The sequence below is a fragment of the Pinus tabuliformis genome, chromosome 9, assembly GCF_031772625.1.
Source record: "Pinus tabuliformis cultivar Carrire ecotype Pingquan chromosome 9, CPIR1, whole genome shotgun sequence".
Classification (NCBI taxonomy): domain Eukaryota; kingdom Viridiplantae; phylum Streptophyta; class Pinopsida; order Pinales; family Pinaceae; genus Pinus; species Pinus tabuliformis.
In genome coordinates, this window is record NC_142307.1 from 147,621,067 (window position 1) to 147,644,139 (window position 23,073).

Sequence of the window (23,073 nt, forward strand, 5' to 3'; positions counted from 1 at the left end):
TAAGAAATACTGATTCACCCCCCCCAGTATTTCCAACAAATCAGGCTGTAAACCTTACAACTTGGCCCTCAACCAATGCAGAGATTAACCCTCCAGCAGGGAATCATCAAAAAGTGATTAGTCCCAATGTTTAACGTAACATACCTCAGCAACTATTACCTCTTCCAGCGAGATTAGTTACAAAAGATGCCATGGGGTGATCACAACAGACATTAGATTTCTAATAGTGTAGATGACTTCAGAATTTGATCCTCCCTTTAATGTTGTGAATAAAACCACTATAGGAAACGACCTTAGACCTTGCTAACATGGCATGATTTGTACAGATGACACACTTCAATAGATACAAGTAGCAGTCCCAATGAAAGGCTAATATACCACGTCTTCAGCTTCAGAACTATATCTGAATTTGGTTAGGGCTTGAATTAGTTTCACAAAAGATGCTTCAAAAACTTCCTTCATACGTTGCCTTTTCAAGTGAAAGAGCAACAAACAATTGCCATCGAATCTTCCACATATGTTTAATAAAAATGCACCGAGATATGACTGTATTGGCCAGCGAATACCCTGTGGGACAGAGCTAGTGAGATTTTCAACAGATCTGAGTCAACAAAACAGAGCTTCTTCCTCAAGAATTAGGGTTTCCACAGCAAGTAGAAAAGACTGCTCAAAGGCCACATGTTTAATGCTATTAGTCCTCCGCCTTAGGCATGCAAATTGCTTCAGATCTCATTCAAAATTTGCCCTAGATGGAGCAACATTTACTTCTCTGGATCAGCATCAAGATGGACGAATGCAGCCCTTTAACTTAGTGTGAATCCATCTGCAACAACTGAAGGAGCCCAACGATACCCTAATGCCAAGCAATTCAAACAAACCGACCTCACTTGCTCCTTTGCTGGTCCTTGAGATTACACAGAAGCCACATAGATTTATGGTAAAGGTAGATGAGTAAAACAGCGAAACCCTTATCCCGAGATAATAAGAAACCACAACCCTTCTTCTACCTTCCTTAAGATGTGATCAAGATTCAATACTATACTGGCTGCAGACAATTTCAGAGAGATGAGCGAATTTCTTCTTGCTCATTTGTAGAGCAAATGCACTGTATTTATAGAGGCTGAAATATATTTTGGAGGGCCAGATCGACATTTAGAAATTTGAATTTTAAAATTTTATTCAGAGCAAAATACTAAAATGAGGCCGACTAGTAACATTTAAAAAATTTTAATGCCCTCAGCAAATTATTTAGCCACTAAACATTTAATTTGCTTTTTTTTAATGAAAAGTCCCTTTTGATTTTATAATTTGCCAGCTAATAATAAACTACCACATCATCTCCCTTTGGGGATTTTTGACCACTAGGTGGGGCTTTGATCTTTCGAAGGGCATATTTTGCAAACCATGAAGAGCCACGAGGCATGCCATATACCATTGGAATCGCACGATGAGGAGCATCCAATGATGGTGATCTTAGGAGCAACCAAACTGATTTTCATCCTCAAAAACTTTACAAAGTGCGGGGCTTCTATGGATTTCCAAGGCTTCTAGAGATTTGGAGCTTCAATCACTGTAATCTGGACAAATATTAAAAGCGTTCAAGAAGCAATGTTGGCATCAATGGCAACACCATTCAACATTCCCCACAGATTTTTCCAGGGACATTTGTCCAAAAATATCGGCATCTATTATTTGTGTGTGCAATATTTTCTCAGGTCCTGTGATTTAATTTCTGTGAAGTTGCAGTAGTGTTTTATTCAATATTTGTTCCTATTGTCCTATAGACCACTATCGACATACTGCATGCCAAAAATGTCCCAATGTTGACCCTATTTTATAGCTTGGAAACTTGCACCAATTATTCACCAACTTTGATCAGTCATAACTTGAGCATGCCTTCTCTGATTGTAAAAATTCAATTTGGCATGTCATCCTCTTACCAAGCCTACAATATGAGACCAAGTTGAATTTTTATTTTCAGGACCACTTTGCATTGGGAAGCATGAAATGTCGCTAACTATGAGACAGTCATGTCTGAGAAACAACTTAGGGATATTATACCAAAGCCAAGGCCACCTGCAGACTCAATAGACTCATAACCGTGTAGAAAGACATAGGTGCATTTGAAATAGGTTGGATTGGTCCCTATATTGGTTATCACCCTTATAAAAACAATTCTCTAAAACCATGCATCCTCAAGTAAACCCATCAAAGGCCATCTAATCCTATGCAGGACAAAAGGAACAAAGACGAATTCAAAGGGACCAACCATGGTCCAACCGAACAAGGTCTAGGATACCTTATGAGAGGGCCTCACATGCTCGTTATAAGGCTTTAACTTGTGACCATGGGCTTACAATAGTTTGAAAATTGATGCAATAAATATGCAGGTATCCCTGCTAGTATAAGGGGTAACAAGCAAATAGAGCCTTCAATGGACCAGGCTTTCCTTCTGTTTTTGAATTGTTTCAAGTCTACAATACATTATTCAAACAAGGACACCTTATAGGTCTCCTCTTCTTCCCCATTCTAAATGCAACTTCACATATGGAGTTGTTGCTTCTAAATACTTCTGTTACGTCCTCAAATGTGTAATTTAGTCAGAAACTTTTCATATTCAATGAAGGAGTGCAAACAAAACCTCTAATTAGTTTGGCTTTCACACATACATTCAAGTCAGCTTACTTCTATTTCAAAACATGAATGCTTGCAAATAAAAAAATTGCAATCATCTTTGGCCAGGCTGTAAATTGGAGCTACGTATGTAGGCTTTCCAGCCAGTTTGTGTTTTCAATTCTACACAAATCTCATAAGCAGATGGTAACACAAGGAGTTAGGTATAGAAGCTTTCTGGCTTGTTACGTAAGCTTTAGTAACTATTCAAGTTCTAAAACAATAATAACTTAAAAGCTACATTTCAATTTGAAATTATAAAGTTCTACCATAGAAAATCAGGAAAACCAGAAAATTTAAAGATATTGAGGAATATACCGATAAGTGAGAGGATGTATCCCGGAGAACTTTCATTGCCTCTTCAGGTTGAGGTACAGTAATAGCGGGAACTCCAGGCTTCATGAGTACCATAGCACATTTAATGTAATTTGTGCAACAGCATTATTCAAATTCAAATTAGATCAAGGAATAAATTATGACATACGGCACCTCAAAATGTGATTGTTAAACAAAGTTCGTTTAATCACTCTGGATCTTCAAATTCCCAAAGGATGACAACATACCTTGAAAATTCCAGCCTTTTCTCCAGCAATTTGTGAGAGAGTGTTTCCTGTTAACAAGTTTCCAGAACTAAGTCAAAATTACTTCTGTAAACCACAACTTTGTACTATTCCTACAACTAAAATTGCAGCCTGGGACCTGAACAGACGAATCATGAAATATAGATAACATGACATATATAAATAAGCCATATGTGATACTTATAACGTACATTGCCTATTAATGACAATCAAAGTACTGTAGGAAGATGAAGCGAATAAGATATGAATAATGCAACTATACAAATTAGCAACAACTCATAATATTATGATATTAACATCCTCTGAAATCTTCTTATTTCAAGTAAAAGGATTGTCACATTCTAGTTCTTTACTATAACTATAAGACGGAATGCCATTATACTGAACTGGCATTGGTTCATAGGTAGAATGACTTCTTCATGCAGTTTCCATTACCCTACTCCCAGAGAACAATACGCTACCATACAATACTTGACTGACACGAATTCCTGAACATGACTTTTAATGAGTTGCAGAACTCCATACATTATAGGGGCAACTTTTTCTGTGAGGGAATAATGCTCAATGCATTGTTAGCATTCTTAATCACTCGATAATTTACACAAAACTACGATTCTTTCTTGCTACTGTGTGTCATCACCCTGGAACAACAGTATTCTTTCTTCAACTCCTTTCAAATATCAAAGAAATTAGAAGGGATAATACAACACCTAGAATACAAAAAACCAGTTCATCTTAGAAGAACTTGTTGAAGTTTGGCAGCTTAGGGAGAAATTCCCTCCTTTGGGAAGCCCTCCTCATCCTCTGGAGACCCTACTAGCCCTTGGAAGAATTTAATTTGCTCAAAGAAAAACTATCGTTTTTTATGTGAAACTCACATCTTCACAAAAGTACAAGTTGGACTAGGCAAGGAAATTCAACCTTCTCGACCACATATAAATAGACATCACTTGGCATCATTTGGAGGCATTATCAACACATCACATCTTCTCTTGATTGGTTCATACAGCTCTGAAATTCCAGGTCCGAGCTCACATGTGCGAAGGAGAGAGAGTCTTTTTCTGTTGACCAAGTTTGACTTCTGTTTGGAATTGTTTTGACCAGTGTTGATCGTGGAGGATTTCACCTTGTTTGACTGATTTTTGGATCTGTTTGGAAGGCTGAGTTGACTGGGAGGTTGACCGAGATTTTTCAGAGCATTTTGACCCACGTTGATGAAAATTTCTGTGCTAGGGCTTCCGCAGGGCAAACATTGACTTTGGACCAATTTGTGGGTGTTATGAATAAATATATCGGAAATAATGTAAATGATAATAATTATAAATAATGATCAGTTATTTAGTAATTAGGTTGAAGAGTCATGTCTAAATGAGACATGACTCTCCATGAAGAGACATCTGCTTGGTATATAAGCAAGCCTCTCACTCTCATTGAATCAACCATTCATATTCACACATTTAATATAAATATTTGTATCCTCATGGATATTTTTATATTCCAAGTTTTCTGGAGTAATTAATTTGTAGAAGGAACTTTGTTCGCTTCATTTGGTATCAGAGCTTTGTCTAATCCGGCCTTTGGCCATCAACCTGTCGTCAACTGTGTTGCCGTCGTGAAATTGGAAGTGTTTCACTACAGAGATTTCTAGAGATTCTCCATTTTTCCATTTAGGCCTTTGGCCACTAAAAAAAAAGGAAGAAAAAGAATATATATATATATATATATATATATATATATATATATATATATATATTAAAAAGGAAGTTTATAAAAAAAGGGGAAATAAATTAAAAGTTTTGAAAGTTTATTAAAAACAAAAAAATATAAAAAATAAAAAGGCTACTTAAAATGCCCTAAGTTCATTGGGACAAGTACAAAATGGAGTCTAATCAAGAAACAAGGGAAGAACGATTTTCCTACAATGGTTTTTCGATTATGGATTATAGTTTAATTTCATTAAAAGGAAGTATCCAAGGAAAAGAAATTAATATCGCTATCAGCACAAGCAACGAGGAAAATTACATCAATATTAATTTGGCAAATCAATTATTAATTCAAGAGCCAAGCATTGGTGAAAGAATAGATATTTGTGGCAAAAAGGAGTATGCAATTAGTGATTTACAAGTGACAGTAGATCATTATGAGTACATATCTCAATTCTGTGTTGCAACTATGTATAATAGGAAGATTGACATAATTCTCGGTCAACCTTGGTTTAAGCTATTAGGTACATTCATTTTTACTTTGGAAAAAAAGATATTGATGTTTTCTTACAAAAGGACGATGACCATCTTCCAGGATGTGACAATGAAGTCAACCAATAAAGCCTTCATCAGAAGACTTTAAGGATATTTCAGATTTTATGTTTCAAGATAACAAAAAAAAAAAGCAAAAAGAGCTTGACGAAGCCATCTGCAGTAAAGACAAAGAAATTTCGCACCTCAGAGATCACAATGAAAAACTACTTGAACAAGTCAAGAAAGCCAAAGCCACAAAGAAGGAACTCGAGAAGCATTTATTAGAACAAGAAGAAGAAAATTTACGTTTTAAGAGCCTTAATCAGACATCATTAGAACAAATCAAAAGTTTAAAACATGATGAAGCTACCAAGAATAAAGTCAACAATTCAGGAAATGATGAACTTGTATGTTTAAGGAATCATAACCAAACCCTTTTCACGCAAATAAAAAAACTTTAAAATGACAAGAAATCACTGCATGACAAGCTAGAACAACTTCAAGGTGAAGTATTGAAGTCATCAGTCGTTTCAGTCCAAGTTGAAGATAAGGGAATAAATATTGATCTAGCCAATATTACAAGTAAGGAAGAGGAGGAATCTAGAGAAGTTAAAACATATGCAGAAGCTACAATCCAAACAATGGACATTCCAAATGACGATTCAGTTGCCAACTTAAGAACAACAACACTTGAAGAAAATCAAGAATCAACCACTAATATGATAGATGAAAGGCAGACCAAAGAAGCTATGTATCGACATCCAAATCACAAGAGTAGAGTTTCCAATCAAGTTATGTACCAATATCGCTCAAAAAAGAAACGACAAAATTATGTTCCCAAGGATGTTGAAGTTTGCAAAATACAGTCCTATCATAACTATTCATCACAAAATATGACTCCACAAAAGATCAATCTAGGATGGTTTGATCCCTTCTCAGTGCGACAGTTTTGTTTGTCACTTAAAAGATCATATCAACTTGTATCGACAAAGATGACTATTCTAAGACGAGAAGACATTCAAACCCAAAAAAGAGATCAAACCTTTTTCATCGACAAGCTTTGAGGACAAAGCTTTTTGAGGAGGAAGGCAATGTTATGAATAAATATATAGGAAATAATGTAAATGATAATAATCATAAATAATGATCAGTTAATTAGTAATTAGATTGAAGAGTCATGTCTAAATGAGACATGACTCTCCATGAAGAGACACCTACTTGGTATATAAGCAAGCCTCTCACTATCATTGAATCAATCATTCATATTAACACATTTAATATATAATATTTGTATCCTCATGGATATCTTTATATTCCAAGTATTTTGGAGTAATTAGTCTATAGAAGGAACTTTGTTCGCTTTAGTGGGCAGAATTTGTTGACTGTTTTGAGGAAGTTTGGCTGAGCTAAGGAGGCCAAGTTGACCGTTGCCTTGACCGAAGTTTTCTAGGCACTTTGATTGTTGACTATTGACTAGTTAGGTCAGAGTTGGCTGCTGTTGACTTTGACAAGAAATTACAGATTTGACTTATGGGTTCATCTTTGATTGGATATTGGATTGGTGTTTGGGATAGTCGAGGCTTTGACCTTTGACTCATTGTTGGTGTACTTGGACATTGTATCTTTTTGCTGAACATTTGATGACAATTTAATAGAAGAATTTGGAAAGGGTTTTCCCCTTGTGGGGTTTTTCCTTGCTCTTTGACCAAATTTCTATGTCTCTATTGTTCTTGGTTGTCTTCTATTGTGCATTTGGTTTACTATTCTATCTACAACTGCTTATTGTTGTTGGAAGATTGAATATATTGGATAAAGTGATTGCTAATTGAAGAAGAATTGTAATAAGTGATTGTGTCAAGCATAGACTAGTGGAAAAATTAACATGGTATCAAAGTTGAGGTGAATACAAGCCCAAGGAGACATGAGTAATCACCTTTGAAGGAATCTAATTTGAAGGAGCTTATTTGACTTGGTCAAGATGTCTACCTCATGCTTCAAGATTGAAAAGAGAAGTTGAATGACTCATCTAACTTTGCAGTTTGGAGAACCAGGTTTGATGTGACTGTCGCTGCACAAACTCGTAGGCCTAGTATATAGGCTAAAGCTAGAGGGCACAACAACAATTTGGAACAAATGCCCACTATTACCACAACCTATGTCCCCTTTTCTTCTCGGATTTTCGCCGACAGGAGGATTCCCAATATCCCTCACCTGTAGTTAATATGTCTATACTAGGGTTCAAAGTGAGGCAAGGATAGTTCATTCAATGGAAAGGGTCAATTGAGGTGTGAGCTTTGGGAGAAGCTAGGATGGATTTACACGAAAAACCCCTTGAGAAAAGTACTATACGAGACATAGGGTTGAGATATTTGATGAGATAGGAGGTCATCAAAGGTCAAGATAGTCAAAAGAAAAGACTTTGAATGATATACTACTAAAGTACAAACCTTCAAGAAATCCCTAAGTTGAAGGATTAGCCCCTAAGGTTCTCATTTGGTGTGATAGCTAGGGCATCAATTAAAATGAAATTCCACCATCAAAATTTGTTCAAAACTTGTGAATGCCTAGAGGAGACAATAAGTAAGAATCATGTTTGGATGGAACCCTAAAATTCAACCTCCCTAAAATTTCGCACCAAGCCCTAGAAAGCCTCCTTATCCTTAAAGGGATGAAGAAAAAATGGGGAGAGATGGTGAAGGAAAGATGATTTATCAATAAGAAGATTATCACCAAGGATTCTAGACTAGTGCCTGCCTATTGGGAATAATGGAGTCAAGAATTACTTTGATTTGATGATTTCGCTCTTCAAGGAGACCTAATGCAGCTTTGCTAACCCTAAAGGAGGCAACTTCATAGTTACAATAGAATTTTATACTTCGATGACAATGTTTGATTGAGTTTCAATGAATGCAAGATGCCAGAATAACCCCTAGGAACATTCATTCATCATTGTCCATGAGTAATGCATGCAATACTTCTAGTAATTTTAATGTTCTCATAATTTCGCATTAGCTAGGGCACATTAAAAATCATGAAATGACATTCCATACATTAGACATTAATCAATGTAAAATATAGCATCAAAATGTACTTACAAGACAATGTGAATATATCCATCCATGAACATTGCAAAAAGAAGCTCCAACAAAAGATAGCGAAATTTCAAAATGTCAAAGTGCATCCCAACATCCCAAAATTCTTCCAAAATTGCAGGTTTGAGTTTCCTAAGAGAGATACAGATCCAAGTGACGATGAACAATACAAATGAGGCCTCTATTATTTATATGAGGCTTCTCAAATTTGAATTTTCCTAATTTAACCTAATTAAGCCCCTAATAATATTTTAATGTGAAAATAAAATGTCTTTGGTGGCAAGCCCACCAAATAGCTACTAAAATGAATGACAAGCCATCCCAAGAGGGTCAAAATAGTGCAAAATGGAATAAGAAGGGTTGTTGGAAGACCAAGATGAGTCCTCTAAGTGCCATGACAAAGAGGGCTCCATAAATGATGATCAAGGGGGTGGCCCCTTAATTTCCAAGCAAAACATCATGTGGTGCTCCCAAGCAGCTGTGGGGCACAATCAATGGTCTCACGGGTCTCCAAATGGCTCCATAACAAGTCAATGCTCCACTAGTGAGGGCTAGAAGAGGACATGTGCCCTCCCATGTCTCTCTAGATGAGACAAAACCTCATTTGGGCTTTGGATTAGTTGCCAAGTGTACGTGGTCCAAGTGCATCATCATAATTGTATGGTTGGGGCATGGAAAAACGATGTGTAGTGCTGAAGAAGCCAATGACGTGGCAATCTATGCTCTGCAATGGTGGAGGTCCATGGTTCTCAACGCTCACCCTACAAGTGCCATTATGACCCTTTGGAGGGCTTGGATCCCGTATAGGGAGGCTAAGTCCAAGAGGGAGACCCACCTACAATCCTGTATAAGATCTAATGTGTCTCCTCACCTTCCAGTACAATTAATTATTAGTGCAGTTGAGTAAACAAGCTTGCTAATCAAGGACACAAGTGGTCACTTTCTAGTGACATGCCCTTCCAAATGTGCTTCAAAATGTACAGGTGTTTCCTTGCTCGATAAGAGAGGTTAATAAAGGACCCTATTAAGTGGTTTCAACCTCTAAGAGAGTGACATGTCCATGGTACATCCATCAAATGGAAGGTGTCATGTGAAATGATGATGGAACGGAGTGGGGCAATAGGAAAGGCTCCATGTCACATGCCATGGTACAAGGGAAGCTAGAATCAGGGAAGCCCACACCTTGGGTATATGAATGTAGTAGGGAGCAATCGTGGTACATGAGTTACCCCCATCTTTGTTTTTCCACCCTTCTTCATATGCCTTTTGCCTTTTATTGATTTTTGTTCATTTTACTGCTCGAGGCTCCAGGGATTAGAGCATGATGTGTGTGATGAAGCAGTGATTACTCCCTCAAGGTTGGGTAGTTCATTGCCCACCAGGGGTTGGGACAATCCTTGGTTCTTTAATGATGCAAGGGGGCACTCATAGGGGTCCTAGGAACGAGGGTGATGGCCATAATGATAGGGGGTAGAGATCATATTTGGCTTTTGCCCATGTGCTAAATTTTCATGTCTCGACCATCTTTTGCATTTTGTGGTACATTTTCTATCGTAAGTGGCTAAATTATCCTTTTATCTCTATTTTTAGATGCGTTGATCTTTGGGGCATCATTGCAGGCCCAAACCAAAGTGTGGACAAGGGGAAGGGGGAAGTTAATACCTTGTGGATCGAATGGACAAATGTGGACCCAGATGGGAAAAATGTGAAAATGGCTTGTAATGAGTGGAGGGGAGTGAAATATATGGTATCGAGAAGCGGAACCATGCAACCAAAATTAGGGTTTCTAATGTACTGCCACTCCTAAAGCTAGTAGCCAATAGAGGAGATCCCATGGAACTAGGATACAAGATTAGCCCCCAAGTTGAGGTAAGGGAACAAGAGTATAGTTTGGGCCCATTCTTTCCGTCAAATCCTCCACTAATCCATGTCCAAATGTGCCCAAGGAAAGCAAGCATAAACACCCAATTACATAATGAAAAGTCATACCTTTGGGGTTGGAAGGCCCACCTTCAAAATACGTCATGACAGATGAGCGAGGGCACATAATGGCTAGCTCAAGTGGCAGAGAATAATAGCACATCAATCTATCTGGTGGCTGCAAGGGGATACTCGTTGCTTGTTGAAGACAAAGCTAGGAGAAAATTTCCTCCTATAGTGGTCACCCACTGGTGGTGGGTAACAGTGACCTTCGATGAAAATGATGTCTTGGAATATGTTCAAGGCAAGGCACCTGAGCCTCCGGAGAATGCTTCTGCTGCTATCAAAACTAACTACAAGAAAGGTGATATCAAAACTAAGAAGATTATTATTGATTCATTAAGAGATTATTTGATTGTTTGCATTTCAAAGTTGCAAAAGTCCAAGGAAATGTATGATAAGTTGATTGGGATTTGTTACCGCTCAAACTAGTAGGGGTCCTAGGATGGGATCCTATAGAGCAACTAATAGGTCAAGGGGCAACAATAGAGTGATAGCCTAATGTCACCTCAACTAAGGCTCCCTGCTCTTAAAGGACTTTCACAGATGGGAGGAGACTCGATATAAGATGAATCACAATGATGAATGGATCAAAAATCGGATAAGGAATGATTCTTAAAGCCTATTCACAAGAGGGACTCAATTAAATAGCTTACTTGCTTAAAAAGTAAGGTGATGGGCTGTCTAAAAAGGGCCATGAGGCTACCTTGGCCTAGGATTGGAGGATATGCCTTGACAAGGGGCTTCCTAGACTTAAAGATCCTTATGGAGAAATGGGTTCTATGTAGTCCTTGTGGAATTTGAATTATAAAGTTGCGGAACAACAGAGAACCCAAGTAGACCCAAACTAGGTCAAGGGTATGGAGTTGATCGACCAAATCATTTATTTCCTCATGTGGCTTAGTGCATTGATGATATAAGTTGCCAAATCATCCTCCACTTGTCCTTTGACTCATTCTTTTCACTTGAGATTATTTCCAAGTCATTTCCATGTCATTTTGTCACATGCAGCTATTTATTTTTCCCCATTTAATTTATTTCTGGTTTAATTTATTACCAAATTTCCCACTAAACTTAGGAAAAGTGGGTTTTGAGGGTCTAGAACTTATTTTTTACCCCTCAAAGTGTATCATAGTAGAAGATTTTTGGCTTCAACTTCATCGACACATCTAAGTATCACCCCCTCTAGATTCCTCCAACCCAGACCATCCTTCATAATGCAATACTTAGTTACTCTTAGCCATAATGCTCTTCTTCTATGGCCAAATAGATGGCTAGGACATGACAAATTTTACAAATAATAAATAATGTCTTTATACGATTTGTGAAAATTTCATCTATTGCAGTAACTGGAAATTATTCTCCTAACTGTAAATTTAATTATGCAGTTTATTTGCTACGACAAATAATGAATAAAATCACAACTGCGATTTTCACCATAAAAATACCACGGAAAACAAAATACAGGAAGCTGAGAAACTCTAGCACACACACAAGAATTTTGACATCATTATTTTTGGACAATTGTCCACGGAAAAACCCAACTTGGGAAAACCAGTGCAGTAGATGAGGGTTTTATTATTATCCTTCAACAACAAATCTGAGTACAATAATTCGGATGCCAAACTAGCAATCCAATCTAAGAGAATCATTGGCAAAATTATTCTGAGGATTTTTCCTCAACCCACAACTGATTTGAACTTCTGACACTGGCCCCTCTACAATTCATACTGCCTTCTGCGTCAACTTCTGCGCAATGCTTGCATGGGCCTTGCTGCTGCTGCCTATGGAAACTTATGAAATCTACAACTCTTCTTCTCTCTAGCTCTGGAAATGATTCACTGGTCCTCCTGATCAAAATTCTGGCCACCAGCTACTTAATCGACTACTCCTGAAACCATCCCTGATCCAACGCTGAAGCAATACCCGAAGTTACTTTTCCTATCAACTGATTGTTGGACATTGGATAAACCAACGCTCCTCACGTGTTTCACGACATGCACTAACAACCTCTCCTGGATCCTTATCTATGGCAATGCGATCGTTGACTAACACTTGTGGGTTTTGGTCCGACGACAATCGTGTTTCCCAACAAGTGGTATCAGAGCGTAGGTCACGAGTTCGATACACACCTGACTTGTGTTGGTGGGGAGAGTGTTGGACATTGGATAAACCAATGCTCCCCTTGTGGTTTCCGACATGGACTAACCGCCTCTTGTGGATCCTTATCTCTGGCGATGTGATCAATGACTAACACCTGCGGGTTTTGGTCTAACGGAAATCGTGATTCCCAACACTGAACTGCCTGTCCAATTTGCATCTGTGAACCCACATATTCTAAAGTCATCCCTCAGGTATATCTCAACCCATACTTGACTGTGCCACGTCCATACCTCAGAATATGCCTCACTGCTACCCAATGTACCCTTTTTGGCTCTACCATAAACTGACTGAGGGTATTGACTACAAAGAAAATATTTGGCCTAGTGTTGACCAGATACATGGGAGACTAAATAAGCTACCTATACAAGGTGGTATCGACATCCTTGTCATCTGATGCGTCTATCTTCTTCCAGTTGTTGATCATGGGTGTAGACATGGGTCTACAATCTTGCATTTTGAACCTTTTCAGAATATCTATAGCATATCTTCCCTATCCAAGGAAGATCTCCCCATCCTTTTGCCACACTTCCAATCCTAGGAAATAGTGCATCAACCGCAAATCCTTCATATCAAACTCTGTTGCCAGGTTCCTCTTGCAGTCCTCTATGAACCCTGATGATCCTGTCAAGAAGAGATCATCCACATACAATACTAGGATGAGTGGCTCACTCTTTACCATCAAATAGTAAAGGTTGGGATCTGTGTCACTCTTCACAAATCCCATCTACTGCAAGTAGTTGTCAATCCGACCATACCACGCCCTGGGAGCTTAATTGAGTCCGTATAGATCTTTCTTCAGTTTGCACACATGAGTGCACCCCTCATGAGTTTCGAAGCCGTCTAGCAGTTCTATGTACACCTCTTCCTCTATCACCCCATTCAAGAATATTGTCTTGGCGTTTCATCTGGTGAATCTTCCATCGCATTTGAGCTAATAGGGATATAATTGACCGGATAGAAGTGTATCTGGCAACTGGGGCGAAGGTCTCCTCATAGTCTATCCCTTCTTTTTGTACATACCCCTTTTCCACACTATCATCTATAGCATAATTGATCTTGTAGGTTCATCTAGAACCTACAATTGACCTGTCTTCAGGCCTTGGCACCACCTCCCAAACATTATTCATCATGATAGAGCTATACTCTTCTACCATGGCATCTACCCACACTTGATGTTGTGCGACCTCTTGAAAGCTGGAAGGTTCTGCAACCTGAGCCACCAATGCTTGGTACTTGTCAGGTTGTCTACGTTGTCTCTTGTTCGTCCTAGGAGTTCCAATAAACTCCTCTGCATCTCTCAATGTATGACAAACCTCTCTGCTGGCTCGACCACTAGTGGTGGGAGGTTCAACCATCTCATCCTCATCTTACCTCTGCTAATCTGTCTGTTGTGAACTCCCCAGATCTCTTGCCCCTGAGGAAATACTAGTACTAGTCACTGTACTTGATCCTTGTGACTGTCTTACTATCGGTTCCACTGGTTGCCCCTATGGTTGGACCAAAGGAGCTTTTGTTCACTGATTATGATCACCTATGTTGTCGCACAGATTGTCACGACAATGCTCAGACCGGGGGCTGTCACCCTGATCCCCGATCTCTCCGTTTAAGCCTGTCTCCCGTGGCTAAGGGGGGTAGACCCTATAAGAAAATGGATGACCAACTGTAAACCAGTTGGGTTGGGAGACACGATATAACAAGCACTAAATGGATTTTGTGAAGTTAAAAGACCAGTGCCTTATAGAATTGACGGCTGAACAATTATCTATCAAATGCTGCGGAAAGATGAAATCATTAACAATCATTTATCATCAAAGAACTCCAACAAATGCAGGATACTCGATAAACACACAGAGTTCTTATAATGATTAAAGTTTCAATAACGATATCCAACGACTAAAAATTTCGAAAGATAAATGCTTTGAACAACCATGCAAATTACGAACATTAACCAGATATCATAGTCATGCAGCTAATCTTCCAAAAAAAAAAAATATTTCCACATCAAGAGAGTTTGAATCTCAGCAGGGAAAAATAAAACGTGATAAATCGTCAAATTGAGACTGAATCTGGCAAAAATCTCCCACAATATTTTTATACTTTTCAAATTACGGCAAGAAATTAAAAAAAAAAAAACTAAATAAAAAACTAAGACTACACTTTAAAAGAAAAGTTTTTTTTTTTTTTTTTTTTTTTTGTGATTTTAAATTTTTTTATGATTTAAAAGAAATTTAAACTACCTAAATTAAAATATAAATATTAAACTAAAATTTGAACAAAACCTAAATCTAAAATTTAATAAACAAAACCTAAAATAAAATCTAATATAACCTAGTCTAAAGAAAATAATAAAAAAAAAATGAAAATCTAATACAAATAAAAAATACAACGATATCGAATTTCTTTTCTCCTTTTTTTTTTAAATTTTATAAAAGGAGAACAAATCGTAGAAAGGACTTACGCTATTCAAATAAAAGAATGAATTAAAAACTGAAACCACATTAAAAATTTCTGCTCACGTTGAAAATCAAAATGATGCTACAGCATGAAAAAAAAAAAACGCCTTTCAAACGAATCGGATTTTACCTGGCATTTGATGGAGAGAAATAGTTCACGTGAAAGGTTCTCAACCTATGCTTCTCTTACCTGTTGATCACACGCAGTCATGCCCACGCACATATCAGAAAAATGAAAATCAATACCTGAGATCATCGCACGTCAACTGCGTGAAGAAAACGTCTGCGTGATGGGATGAGCTCAACGGCGGACTAAGAAAAACCCTGAACGTTTGCAGGTCTACGCAAGTTTTCTCAGTGGCAGCCACACGCAGGAAGAAAACCGGTTTGCTGAAGTGATGAACGGATCTGCCTGTGGTTTGCAGGTCGGAGGCTTAACACATACATGCACTAAAACAAATTTCACAGTTTTGCAAGCGTTGATGAAGAGATAGATGCAGCGAATCAATTCTGGGCGTATTGATTCGGATTTGTCATTCAACGCAGAAATTTGAGACAGGCCTGCGTGAGAAAGAGACACGCTCTTGCTGTCGGCGGCCCAAAAAAAAATTTGAATTTCTTGTAGTGCAGGTCGATGAAGCTTGATTAGCACCAAGGGAAAGAAAATGATTGTGAGAGAAACGCTGGTTCTGACACGCACTTCTCAGCAGAGGTTGAAAACAAAATGGCGGCTTGAACAGTGATGGGTAGAGCAGCAGATATGGAGAGAGATGCGTGAGGGCTGCTGCGGATATATGATGCAGCCTTAGACCACGATTGTGGAGAGAAAAAGACAGCAGTGGAACTGAGACCTGCAAACAAAAACCTGCAAAATTTGGAACCCCAGATCTGAAAACACTTGATGTTTGGAACCCTTGGACAGCAAAACGACGCAGATAAACCTTGGAAATCTTCAGAAACCCTGCAACCTGGAATGAAAAATCACCCGAAAATGATATGTGCATAAAATAAAAACTGAAAAACCCTAAACCCAGCAAAAATTTACAGTATTTACAAACCGAAAGCTCTTCAGAAGCCAGATTTATCAATAATCACAGTAATATTATCAGAATTTAATTTTAATATAAAATGCTTTAGAAAACCCTGCATGCATTCATAAAAAATATTTCGAATGATAAGCCTGGGATTAAGAACTAGCTGGGCTCTTTCAGAAAACACAACCCGGGAGTTGGCTGGTTCAGCCGAGAACTTCCCCTAACGCCCGGTAATCTGAAAAAAGGATTCCCTGCACAGCTTAAAATCAACCATCAACATAGAAGGAGAAAACAATAGTGAAACCCTGATCAAATGGAGATACCTGCCAATATATTTCAGAATCTAGACTATCATTCAAACCCCAAAGATCAGACAAGATACCTGTGCCTAGATCAATCTTCATTAAGCTATCATTAATGGCTGAAAATAGAATTATGCAGAACAAATAGAACAATCTTACAGCGTTTTCAGAAGAGTAACACCAGCAAGATTTTTAACCCCAAAGTCTTCTTTATTGCAAAAAAAAATTGAACTAAAGAGAGCTTTCTTTAGCACCAGACTCTCAGATCGAATCTTCTCAAATGACCCCCTAGGACCCTATTTAAAGGAAAAAATCCCAACGGCTAGTTCGAGTGATCCATGTTGAAATGATCTCGACTGTTGATGAGAATCAAGATATCTCTTAATCTCATCCGTCGAATTAGTTAATTCATTAAAAAAATGAAATTTTGCATTTATTTACTCAATAATATTATTATTTTATTATTTTTAAGGTTTTTGCTTTATTTTATAATTTTTCTTTAATTTTTTTTTTATTTTATTATTTTTTTTTTAATTTTTAATTTTTTAATTAAATGGATCCTCGAACTTAGCCTTTGGAAAAAACACCTAGGACCTAGGACTTAAGACTTAAAACTTATGAGGGGATTAAAACATTTTCTAACCCTCAAGACACTTTACATCATGACTTTTACAACTTTACATCTTAAGGGGAAAACCCATTTGGCATAGACCCTCATAAACCACCCAGTTCTGCGACATAACTATAATCTAGCAGATTAACACACTAGGATTCTCCTAAGATTCTAATGACAAAATCCATTCCGGCTTTGGGGTTAGGCTGAAGGAAAACTCTGCCGATCATGGATCGGTGAGACGAAAAACCTTCCGGAACGTAGATTATCACTTAGAAAATTAGGTCCACCTAGGCAATTTACAGACATGACTCATATCTGCTAAGATTATTTACAATTTATACATGCAGACTGGGTTTACAACATAAATTGATCAAGCTGTCGATGACTGCAGAATGGCACGGACATGTCGATCAAGCGCTACCCCTTTTTGCGAAGAAAAGGGGGTGCATTGCTATGGGCAGTTGACCGGTAGTGGTCAACAACCTGCAGGCATTTCACGAGATCTTTCGAAAGCTCGGTCCTCCGTGAACTTCACGTCTTGTCTCACCACAATCTTCCTACTTCTAGGAATGTATATTATATATGCCTTTGATATTTCGCTATACCCAATGAGGAACCCTTTCTCTACAATCTGATCCAGTTTGGTACGCTTTTCATCTGGCACATGGCAATAAGCAATGCTGCTAAGTATCTTGAAGCGACAAACTTCTGGCTTCTTCTCTGTGAAGACTCTCCTTTTGTCGTTTTCTTCCCCAGTGCTTTATGAGGAATCTTGTTCTGAATATACATTGTCGTGTTACATGCCTCTACCCATAAAAACCTGGGAAAATCCTAGTCATACAACATAGCTTCTGCAGCCCCAAATATGGTTATGTTTTTCCGCTCTGCTATCCCATTCTGCCGTGGATTATATGGAGTTGTCCATTCTCTTCTGATGTCTTCCTTCGCGCAAAAGTCTATGAAGTATTTATCAATATATTCTCCACTATTATCTGAGCGAAGCACCTTGATCTTCTTCCCTCTTGTATTCTCCACGAGAGCCTTAAAATCTCTAAAATGATCGAAGAACTCATCTTTGGTTTTCAAGAAGTAGATCTAGGTTTTTCTGAAATGGTCATCAATAAAGGTGACAAAGTATTTGGCACCAATGAGAGCTCTAGTGGACATCGGGCCACAAAAATCTGAATGTGTAAGTCCTAACACACCATCTGCTCTGTTGTCACTTCTTGGGAATGTTGCCTTAGCATACTTCCCAAGTACGCATCCTTTGCACACATCATCGTGTTCCGTGCTAAGTTCTGGAACCCATGTTACTGTTTCCCTGAGCATCTTGAGTGCTCCATGGTGTAGATATCCCATTATTCTAAGTCATAACTCATTCATTTCCTTCCCATTGCTACTGCCACTCCCTATTAGTGCCATCGGAGAGTCGAGCTGCAACCTGTACAATTTGTTGCTTCATATTCCAATTTGTCTTACCCTCTTCCAACTTGAGTGTTTGATAAACACTTTCTTCCCTACCAAGTGGATATCGTATCCCTTATCCTGTAACTGGGATACTGAAATCGTGTTCATACCCACTCTTAGCACATGCAATACATCTGTAGCACTAGCGCTTGCTCCTGGCTCCATCTGAAAATCAATGGCACCTCTCCCTACTGGAGTACACTTTGTTCTATTTCCCATCGTAATCTGGAAGTCCATCTGCTCCTCATTGTAGCTAGAGAAATATTCTCTAACCCTGGTCATATGAGTTGATGCTCCACGGTTTATATACCAAACACCTTGTGAAATTGATCTTGACAAGCACACAAATTTGTCCTCCAACCTAGAAGACAACTCTGAAGCCTCCTGAATATCAATTATGTCCATGGTCATTGTTGACCACTACCAGTCAATTACCCATAGCAGTACACCCCCTTTTCTTTGCAAAAAGGGTAGCGCTTGATCGACATGTCCGTGCCATTCGACAGTCATCGACAGCGTGATCAATTTATGTTGTAAACCCAGTCTGCATGTATAAATTGTAAATAATCTTAGCAGATATGAGTCATGTATGTAAATTGCCTAGGTGGACCTAATTTTCTAAGCGATAATCTACGTTCCGGAAGGTTTTTCATCTCACCGATCCATGATCGGCAGAGTTTTCCTTCAGCCTAACCCCAAAGCCGGAATGGATTTTGTCATTAGAATCTTAGGAGAATCCTAGTGTGTTAATCTGCTAGATTATAGTTGTGTCGCAGAACTGGGTGGTTTATGGGGGTCTATGTCAAATGGGTTTTCCCCCCTTGGGATGTAAAGTTGTAAAAGTCATGATGTAAAGTGTTTTGAGGGTTAAGAAATGTTTTAATCCCCTCATAAGTCCTAAGTCCTAGGTCCTAGGTGATTTTCCCAAAAGCTAAGTTCGAGGATCCATTTAAAAATAAATTAAAAATAAAAAAAAAATTAAAAAAATTAAGAAAAAATAAAAAAAAAAAAGAAAAAAGAAAAAAAATATATAAATAATAATAAAATAAAGTAAAAAACCTAAAAATAATAAAATAATAATATTTTGAGTAAATAAATGCAGAATTTCAATTTTTTAATACATTAAAAATTCGACGGATGAGATCAAGAGATATCTTGATCCTCATCGACGGTCGAGATCATTTTGACGTGGATCACTTGAACTAGCTGTTGGGAATTTTTCCTTTAAATAGGGTGCTAGGGGTCATTTGAGAGCATGCGATCTGTGAGTCTTGTGCTGAAGAAGCTCTCTTGTAAACTTTTTTTGGTGCTAATAAAGAAAGACTTTGGGGTTGAAATCTTGCTGGTGTTACTCTCTGGAAGTGCTGTGAGCAATTTTATTTTCTGCATATTGTAATTTTCAGCCATTGGTAACAGCTTATTGTAGAGTATTGTTGAGCACATGTATCTTGTTCACTTGCTAGGGTTTGAATGGTATTAGGTTTTCTGAAGTAATGGCAGCTATCTCCATTGCGGTTGAGATCTAGTATTGTTTTTTTCTCTCTTTATTGACGGTTGAAATGAGTTGTGCAAGAAACCCTTATTGAAGAAGACCAGTGGGCGTTTGGGGAAGTTCTCGGCTGAACCAGCCAACTCCCGCAAGCATTTTCTTGCAGAGCCCAGCTAGTTTTGATCCTGGGTTAATCATTTAGTTTGTTTTCTGATTTGCATGAGAGATTTCTAAAGTATTTTCATAGTAAATCTGAAGTTCTAAAATATTATTGATGATAACTGACAAATCTGGCTGTTGTAGAGCTATAATTTTGTAATTTTGTAGCTGGTTTTTAGGGTTTTATTTTCAATCATTGCATATATTTTCTGGGTTTTCGTTTTCCCATTGCAGGATTGCAGGCACAGGCTATGAGAATTTTTCAGGGTTTCATCAGATAATCTCAAAGCAGTTTGCCATTCGGGGTTTCATTTTTTTTTGCAGGGACATTCTCCAAAAAGATTTTTAAATTTTCTGAAGAAATTCGAGCTCCTGTATGTTTCCTGCTCATCCACGTAGCCCCCATCTCTTATTCCGCTGCCACTGAGCCGTCAGTCCTCCCTCAGCAAATCCACGCTGTCCGAAAATCGTAACCTCTGCCTGCACGCTGGTTTTTCCCTTTCTCCCTGTGCTGTTCCATCCAGCTCACTCAAAACCTGGAGCCTTGCGTCCTCTCATCCCTCACGTAAAGCCTGCAGCCTGTCCACGAGCAGTGTTACACCAGCCAGATCAGCATCTATCTACGCAGCTCCATCAAACCCCATCTGCTCTTCATCGATCAACCTGCAACTCATCCAAACGCTGCTCCAGTTGCTGAAGAGCTCCACGCACCTGCAAAACACGTTGAAACTCTTCATCCGCTCCGTCTTTCCCTCACGCACCTTACGCCAACTGCAGAAAATCACGTTTTTTACATACACGGGCTTAGGTAAACGATTCAAAGTTTTTTTTGGGGCGCTGGATCAGCGTGCATCTGTCCGTCGGACCACCTGCAAGTTGATTCCTCCCGCGTGCTTCAAGTCCTCGTCCTGCTATCCACGTGAAGGACATCGGGCCGCCTGCAAACCTGCGTGAGTCCTTCCACGCTGTTGCTACATGCATCTGTCCGCCATCAAAAAACCTGTAAAACGAAACATATACGGGCCAGTGTTTTACTTCATTGCGTTGATGGTAAGGTGACGTTAGTTTAGGTTTAAGTTTGCATTTTTATTGTGTGTTAAATTTAAGCTTTATTTAGGTTTTGTTTAAGTTTACGCATTAGACTATTTTGATTTAGTTATAAATTTATTTTTTAGGTTAGAGCTTTAGACTTAGATTTAGTTTGATTTTTATATATATAGTTTTAGACTAGATTTTAGTTTTACTAATCATAAAAAAAAAAACACAAAATATATATATATATATATACAATTTTAAAATCATAAAAAATATATAAAATATAAAAAGATATAAAGGTTTCTTTTTCTTAGAGCTTGGATTTTAAATTTAGTTAGTTTTTTTTTTTTTTTTTTAATAAAAAAAAAATAAAAATTTTCCTTTTAGTTTAGTTTGTTTAGAATTTTTATTTAGTCTTTAATTTTCTTTGAAAAATCATAAAATCATTTTTTGGGAATATTTTGCCAGATTCAGTCTTAGCTCAGGGATTTATCACGCTTTATTATCTTTGCTAAGGCTAAATTTTTTTTTTTTTTGATGTGGAATGAATGTTTATCATCTTATTTGAGTTGGCATGCATGAATGATCATTTTGAAAATTAGCTACATGAATATGATATCTGGTTAATGTTCAAATTTACGTGGTTGTGTATCAAGCTTTATCTTTTCGAAGTTTTAAAATTGCTAGATCATCGTGAATTTACTGGATATCTTGCATCGTTCAAATTATTTGATGATAAATGATTGTTGTACATGGTTTACATTTCTGCAACGTATAGTAAGTAATCGTTTAAACATCAAACCCATAAGGCACTGGTCCATTAAATTAATAAAATCAATTGAGTGTTGGTTTCCTTTCGTGTCTCCCAAACCAACTGATTCACAATTGGTCAATCATTTTCCCATAGGGTCTACCCCCCTTAGCCGCGGGAGACAGGCTTAAACGGAGAGATCGGGGATCAGAGTGACAGCCCCTGGTCTGAGCGTTGTCGTGACAATCTGTGCGACAACATTTTTTGGCGCCGTTGCCGGGGATAGAGTTTTTCTGTCCTTGGTTCTTTCATTTCGAGCTTTTTCGTGTTTCACTTCTTGTTCAGGTGGCGACTCCACTTCATATATTATCTTCAAGAGTGTATACTAGAAGACATCCAAGCAGTCTGTGCAATCCTACTCCTGATCCTGAAAAGGTCCTCAGGGTACGATTACACAAACTCTCTTCTCGTACACTTCTTGTTAACCTTGGACAAGAAGCCCTCTCTGATATCCATTTGCTTTTTAATAGTCAAGTTAGGCACAACATCATGGATATGTATGCCCCCTGCAATTTTTCTAACATTCCAGGGTATCCCAATTCTATTCCATCAGTTGGGATAGATAAATTGCCTAACTTTCAGGGAGATAATGCTATTAGTGCAAATTCGCATCTAAGAGACTTTAGTATATGGATGGCTAAATATGCAAGATCTCCTGATTTCGATCATGAAGATGTTAGAATGACTCTTTTCATTTTAACCTTGGGAGGTGATGCTCATGAATGGTTTACTGAAAAGCCTCAGAATTCATTTGATTCCTTAGAATCGATCATTAATGCATTTAAAGAAAAATATGGAGATAAGAGAGAAGGAAGACACCTTGTAAAAGCTATTAGCCTAATAAAAAAGAGAAAGGATGAAACCGTTGAAGAATTTAATAAAAGGTTTAATGGTATTGTTAGAGAATTACCTCAAAACTATAAACCTACAGACAAAACTCTCCAAGATTTTTACATTGATGCCTTTAGTCCTGAGCCATCT

General features: G+C 38.0%; 1 protein-coding gene across 5 annotated transcripts in view; it reads right to left on the reverse strand.

Moving 5' to 3' along the window:
- The window catches only part of LOC149147539 (folylpolyglutamate synthase-like), a 592,546-nt gene that overhangs the window by 218,697 nt on the left and 350,776 nt on the right, over positions 1–23,073 (reverse strand). For all 5 annotated transcript variants that reach the window (XR_016262194.1, XR_016262193.1, XR_016262192.1 and 2 more), the window contains exons 9-10: positions 3,237–3,283; positions 2,992–3,069 (exon numbers count right to left, since the gene is read on the reverse strand). Coding sequence is in view for 2 of the 5 variants with exons in the window: in XM_089437869.1 (XP_089293995.1) it covers positions 2,992–3,069; positions 3,237–3,283 (125 nt within the window). In the remaining 3 variants the exon portion in view is untranslated. The remainder of the gene's footprint in view (positions 1–2,991; positions 3,070–3,236; positions 3,284–23,073) is intronic.